Here is a 7,500-nt window from a genome sequence, read left to right on the forward strand (position 1 = left end):
TAGATAGACAGACAGACAGACAGACAGACAGACAGACAGACAGACAGACAGACAGACAGACAGACAGACAGACACACACACACACACACACACACACACACACACACACACACACACACACACACACACACACACACACACACACACACACACACACAGTGAGGGCTTTGACAGTAGACTGCATGAGGCTGCATGACCCTACCCAGCAACACCCACCCATCCTCCCCAGTTACTGCATGGGTCCTTAGAGAGGGAGGTCTGACCTGATATCTCTACAGTATAAACCCTGCTACAGCTGACCTGATATCTCTACAGTATAAACCCTGCTACAGCTGATATCTCTACAGTATAAACCCTGCTACAGCTGATATCTCTACAGTATAAACCCTGCTACAGCTGATATCTCTACAGTATAAACCCTGCTACAGCTGATATCTCTACAGTATAAACCCTGCTACAGCTGATATCTCTACAGTATAAACCCTGCTACAGCTGATATCTCTACAGTATAAACCCTGCTACAGCTGATATCTCTATAGTATAAACCCTGCTACAGCTGATATCTCTACAGTATAAACCCTGCTACAGCTGATATCTCTATAGTATAAACCCTGCTACAGCTGATATCTCTATAGTATAAACCCTGCTACAACTGATATCTCTACAGTATAAACCCTGCTACAGCTGATATCTCTACAGTATAAACCCTGCTACAGCTGATATCTCTATAGTATAAACCCTGCTACAGCTGATATCTGAGATCTCTACAGTATAAACAGTATAAACCCTGCTACAGTATAAACCCTGCTACAGCTGATATCTCTACAGTATAAACCCTGCTACAGCTGATATCTCTACAGTATAAACCCTGCTACAGCTGATATCTCTATAGTATAAACCCTGCTACAGCTGATATCTCTACAGTATAAACCCTGCTACAGCTGATATCTCTACAGTATAAACCCTGCTACAGCTGATATCTCTACAGTATAAACCCTGCTACAGCTGATATCTCTACAGTATAAACCCTGCTACAGCTGATATCTCTATAGTATAAACCCTGCTACAGCTGATATCTCTACAGTATAAACCCTGCTACAGCTGATATCTCTACAGTATAAACCCTGCTACAGCTGATATCTCTACAGTATAAACCCTGCTACAGCTGATATCTCTACAGTATAAACCCTGCTACAGCTGATATCTCTACAGTATAAACCCTGCTACAGCTGATATCTCTACAGTATAAACCCTGCTACAGCTGATATCTCTACAGTATAAACCCTGCTACAGCTGATATCTCTACAGTATAAACCCTGCTACAGCTGATATCTCTACAGTATAAACCCTGCTACAGCTGATATCTCTACAGTATAAACCCTGCTACAGCTGATATCTCTACAGTATAAACCCTGCTACAGCTGATATCTCTACAGTATAAACCCTGCTACAGCTGATATCTCTACAGTATAAACCCTGCTACAGCTGATATCTCTATAGTATAAACCCTGCTACAGCTGATATCTCTATAGTATAAACCCTGCTACAGCTGATATCTCTACAGTATAAACCCTGCTACAGCTGATATCTCTACAGTATAAACCCTGCTACAGCTGATATCTCTATAGTATAAACCCTGCTACAGCTGATATCTCTATAGTATAAACCCTGCTACAGCTGATATCTCTACAGTATAAACCCTGCTACAGCTGATATCTCTACAGTATAAACCCTGCTACAGCTGATATCTCTACAGTATAAACCCTGCTACAGCTGATATCTCTATAGTATAAACCCTGCTACAGCTGATATCTCTACAGTATAAACCCTGCTACAGCTGATATCTCTACAGTATAAACCCTGCTACAGCTGACCTGATATCTCTACAGTATAAACCCTGCTACAGCTGATATCTCTATAGTATAAACCCTGCTACAGCTGATATCTCTACAGTATAAACCCTGCTACAGCTGATATCTCTACAGTATAAACCCTGCTACAGCTGATATCTCTACAGTATAAACCCTGCTACAGCTGATATCTCTACAGTATAAACCCTGCTACAGCTGATATCTCTACAGTATAAACCCTGCTACAGCTGATATCTCTATAGTATAAACCCTGCTACAGCTGATATCTCTACAGTATAAACCCTGCTACAGCTGATATCTCTATAGTATAAACCCTGCTACAGCTGATATCTCTACAGTATAAACCCTGCTACAGCTGATATCTCTACAGTATAAACCCTGCTACAGCTGATATCTCTACAGTATAAACCCTGCTACAGCTGATATCTCTACAGTATAAACCCTGCTACAGCTGATATCTCTACAGTATAAACCCTGCTACAGCTGATATCTCTACAGTATAAACCCTGCTACAGCTGATATCTCTATAGTATAAACCCTGCTACAGCTGATATCTCTACAGTATAAACCCTGCTACAGCTGATATCTCTACAGTATAAACCCTGCTACAGCTGACCTGATATCTCTACAGTATAAACCCTGCTACAGCTGATATCTCTACAGTATAAACCCTGCTACAGCTAAACCTACAGTATAAACCCTGCTACAGCTGATATCTCTACAGTATAAACCCTGCTACAGCTGATATCTCTACAGTATAAACCCTGCTACAGCTGATATCTCTACAGTATAAACCCTGCTACAGCTGACCTGATATCTCTACAGTATAAACCCTGCTACAGCTGATATCTCTACAGTATAAACCCTGCTACAGCTGATATCTCTATAGTATAAACCCTGCTACAGCTGATATCTCTACAGTATAAACCCTGCTACAGCTGACCTGATATCTCTACAGTATAAACCCTGCTACAGCTGATATCTCTACAGTATAAACCCTGCTACAGCTGATATCTCTACAGTATAAACCCTGCTACAGCTGATATCTGTATAAACCCTATAGCTGATCTCTTCAGTATAAACCCTGCTATAGCTGATATCTCTACAGTATAAACCCTGCTACAGCTGATATCTCTACAGTATAAACCCTGATATCTCTACAGCTGACAGCTGATATCTCTATAGTATAAACCCTGCTACAGCTGATATCTCTACAGTATAAACCCTGCTACAGCTGATATCTCTACAGTATAAACCCTGCTACAGCACCTGATATCTCTACAGTATAAACCCCACAGCTACAGCTGATATCTCTACAGTATAAACCCTGCTACAGCTGATATCTCTACAGTATAAACCCTGCTACAGCTGATATCTCTACAGTATAAACCCTGCTACAGCTGATATCTCTATAGTATAAACCCTGCTACAGCTGATATCTCTATAGTATAAACCCTGCTACAGCTGATATCTCTACAGTATAAACCCTGCTACAGCTGACCTGATATCTCTACAGTATAAACCCTGCTACAGCTGATATCTCTATAGTATAAACCCTGCTACAGCTGATATCTCTATAGTATAAACCCTGATACAGCTGATATCTCTACAGTATAAACCCTGCTACAGCTGATATCTCTATAGTATAAACCCTGCTACAGCTGATATCTCTACAGTATAAAACCTCTACAGTGCTACAGCTGACCTGATATCTCTACAGTATAAACCCTGCTACAGCTGATATCTCTATAGTATAAACCCTGCTACAGCTGATATCTCTACAGTATAAACCCTGATACAGCTGACCTAGTATCTCTACAGTATAAACCCTGCTACAGCTGATATCTCTACAGTATAAACCCTGCTACAGCTGATATCTCTACAGTATAAACCCTGCTACAGCTGATATCTCTACAGTATAAACCCTGCTACAGCTGATATCTCTATAGTATAAACCCTGCTACAGCTGATATCTCTACAGTATAAACCCTGCTACAGCTGATATCTCTACAGTATAAACCCTGCTACAGCTGATATCTCTACAGTATAAACCCTGCTACAGCTGATATCTCTATAGTATAAACCCTGCTACAGCTGATATCTCTACAGTATAAACCCTGCTACAGCTGATATCTCTACAGTATAAACCCTGCTACAGCTGATATCTCTACAGTATAAACCCTGCTACAGCTGATATCTCTACAGTATAAACCCTGCTACAGCTGATATCTCTACAGTATAAACCCTGCTACAGCTGATATCTCTACAGTATAAACCAGCTGATATCTCTACAGTATAAATCTCTATAGTATAAACCCTGCTATAGCTGATATCTCTACAGTATAAACCCTGCTACAGCTGATATCTCTATAGTATAAACCCTGATACAACCCGACCTCAGGAGTAAATGTCAGTTGTCTTTTCATTCAGAGTTAGAGACAGCAGGTGCGGTAAAGAGAGAGAGAGAGAGAGTCGAAAACAGCAGGTCCGGTGAACATGTCAGGGTTTCATAGCCGCAGGCAGAACAGTTGAAACTGGAGCAGCAGCACGACCAGGTGGACTGGGGACTGCAAGGAGTCATCAGGTCAGGTAGTCCTGAGGCATGGTCCCAAAGGCTCAGGTCCTCCGGGAGGAGAGGGAGAGGGAGAGATAATTAGAGGGAGCATACTTCAATTCACACAGGACACCAGATTAGCTACGTTAGCTACATTAGCTACATTAGCTACGTATGCTACGTTAGCTACATTAGTTACATTAGCTACGTTAGCTATATTAGCTACGCTATCTGCGTTAGCTATATATGCTACGTTAGCTACATTATCTACGTTAGCTACATTAGCTATGTTAGCTACATTAGCTACATTATCTACGTTAGCTACATTAGCTATGTATGCTACGTTAGCTACATTAGCTACATTATCTACATTAGCTATATTAGCTACGCTATCTGCGTTAGCTATGTATGCTACGTTAGCTACATTAGCTACGTTAGCTACATTAGCTACATTAGCTACGTATGCTACGTTAGCTACATTAGCTACATTAGCTACGTTAGCTATATTAGCTACGCTATCTGCGTTAGCTATATATGCTACGTTAGCTACATTATCTACGTTAGCTACATTAGCTATGTTAGCTACATTAGCTACATTATCTACGTTAGCTACATTAGCTATGTATGCTACGTTAGCTACATTAGCTACATTATCTACATTAGCTATATTAGCTACGCTATCTGCGTTAGCTATGTATGCTACGTTAGCTACATTAGCTACGTTAGCTACATTAGCTACGTTAGCTACGTTATCTACGTTAGCTATATAAGCTTCGTTAGCTACATTAGCTCTGAATGTGGGCATGATGTCGGCCCGTCGTTGGGACATGCATGATTAAGGTCTGTACACCTACAGCAGCATCATCTCTCTAACAAACACTACGGTACGATGCAGTCGGTGTTACTGTACCGGTAAACATGAGACGGTATCGTCGGTGTTGTACCGGTAAACATGAGACGGTATCGTCGGTGTTGTACCGGGAAAACATGGTTTGATGGGCAGCAGACTCAGAAACATAGCTGGAACCGTTGACCATATTTTTAGACTTCCGTAATCACAACGCCACTAAGCGGTAGTCCCCAGCAGGCGTTGGGATGACCTCACGTGTTTGTCTCAGCAGGGCTGGGGGTCCATTCAATATCAACATCAGTATCAATTGTAATTTTTATTAGTTAATTAATTTATTAATTTCATTATTTTGAATTAGGGCGATTTTTATTTTTTTCAATCATTGAATTTGAATTTGCACTTTCTGACTGAATGTCAACTCCCAAACCATGTCTGTCTCATAGTTACTGTCTGTTACTGATGATGTCATAGTTACTATCTGTTACTGATGATGTCATAGTTACTGTCTGTTACTGATGATGTCATAGTTACTGTCTGTTACTGATGATGTCATAGTTACTGTCTGTTACTGATGATGTCACAGTTACTGTCTGTTACTGATAATCTCATAGTTACTGTCTGTTTCTGATGATATCATAGTTACTGTCTGTTACTGATGATGTCATAGTTACTGTCTGTTACTGATGATGTCATAGTTACTGTCTGTTACTGATGATCTCACAGTTACTGTCTGTTACTGATGATCTCACAGTTACTGTCTGTTACTGATGATGTCATAGTTACTGTCTGTTACTGATGATCTCACAGTTACTGTCTGTTACTGATGATGTCATAGTTACTGTCTGTTACTGATGATGTCATAGTTACTGTCTGTTACTGATGATGTCATAGTTACTGTCTGTTACTGATGATGTCATAGTTACTGTCTGTTACTGATGATGTCACAGTTACTGTCTGTTTCTGATGATGTCATAGTTACTGTCTGTTACTGATGATGTCACAGTTACTGTCTGTTACTGATGATGTCATAGTTACTGTCTGTTACTGATGATGTCATAGTTACTGTCTGTTACTGATGATGTCATAGTTACTGTCTGTTACTGATGATGTCACAGTTACTGTCTGTTACTGATGATGTCACAGTTACTGTCTGTTACTGATGATCTCACAGTTACTGTCTGTTACTGATGATGTCACAGTTACTGTCTGTTACTGATGATCTCATAGTTACTGTCTGTTACTGATGATGTCACAGTTACTGTCTGTTACTGATGATGTCATAGTTACTGTCTGTTTCTGATGATGTCATAGTTACTGTCTGTTACTGATGATGTCACAGTTACTGTCTGTTACTGATGATCTCACAGTTACTGTCTGTTACTGATGATCTCATAGTTACTGTCTGTTACTGATGATGTCACAGTTACTGTCTGTTACTGATGATGTCATAGTTACTGTCTGTTACTGATGATGTCATAGTTACTGCCTGTTACTGAATGTCATCTCATAGTTAATGTCTGTTACTGATGATGTCACCTGGTCCTCTGTCTGTTTCGTGCCACACCTGATGTCATAGTTACATGTAGGTGTTCTGAATGTGTGTGTGTGTAATGTGTGTGGTGTGTGTGTCTGTGTGTGTCTGTGTGTGTGTGCCACACCTGTGTGTGTCTGTGTGTGTGTGTCTCTCCACTGTGTAGTGTGTTCTGTCTGTGTGTGTGTGTGTGTGTGTGTGTGTGTGTGTGTGTGTGTGTGTGTGTGTGTGTGTGTGTGTGTGTGTGTGTGTGTGTGTGTGTGTGTGTGTGTGTGTGTGTGTGTGTGTGTGTCTGTGTCTGTGTCTGTGTCTGTGTGTGTGTGTGTGTGTCTGTGTCTGTGTCTGTGTCTGTGTCTGTGTCTGTGTCTGTGTGTGTGTCTGTGTCTGTGTGTGTGTGCTGTGTCTGTGCTGTGCGTGCGTGTGCGTGTGTGTGTGTGTGTGTGTCCAGAGGCCCAACAGAGACCCTACTATGCAGTGTGTGTGTGTCTGTGTCACCATCCACACGTTGTGCACCAGCCACTGTGTGTGTGTGTGTCTTCATCACCGTCATCATCGGCATCAACGTCGTCACCATGAGCATGCGGTGTGTGTGTGTGTGTGTTCCAGAGGCCCAACAGAGACCCTACTATGCAGACTACTCCCGGTGGTCACCATCCACACCACATCACAGCCACTACCTCACCTCTTCATCACC

General features: G+C 41.4%; 1 protein-coding gene and 1 long non-coding RNA gene across 8 annotated transcripts in view; one reads left to right on the top strand and one right to left on the bottom strand.

The window, feature by feature from the left end:
* LOC127925625 (voltage-dependent T-type calcium channel subunit alpha-1I-like) overlaps window positions 1-7,500 on the top strand; it is a gene marked incomplete at its 5' end in the record, with an annotated part of 69,519 nt that overhangs the window by 61,970 nt on the left and 49 nt on the right. Inside the window, 1 exon segment of the mRNA XM_052510647.1 lies at window positions 7,413-7,500. This exon segment is cut by the window's right edge and continues 49 nt beyond it. Within this exon segment, the coding sequence (XP_052366607.1) occupies window positions 7,413-7,500 (88 nt within the window).
* On the bottom strand, window positions 744-3,521 carry LOC127925624 (uncharacterized). 7 transcript variants are annotated; one of them, XR_008121623.1, is made up of 3 exons: window positions 3,373-3,521; window positions 1,875-2,162; window positions 744-1,453 (listed from the first exon to the last, which is right to left on the bottom strand). It is a non-coding gene; the product is annotated as an uncharacterized LOC127925624 (long non-coding RNA). The 7 variants fall into 7 exon arrangements; XR_008121620.1 differs by having other exon boundaries at window positions 1,875-2,450; XR_008121624.1 differs by lacking the exon at window positions 3,373-3,521 and adding an exon at window positions 2,682-2,906 and having other exon boundaries at window positions 1,875-2,130.

Source organism: Oncorhynchus keta, unplaced genomic scaffold (genome assembly GCF_023373465.1).
Source record: "Oncorhynchus keta strain PuntledgeMale-10-30-2019 unplaced genomic scaffold, Oket_V2 Un_contig_5932_pilon_pilon, whole genome shotgun sequence".
NCBI classification, from domain to species: Eukaryota; Metazoa; Chordata; class Actinopteri; order Salmoniformes; family Salmonidae; genus Oncorhynchus; species Oncorhynchus keta.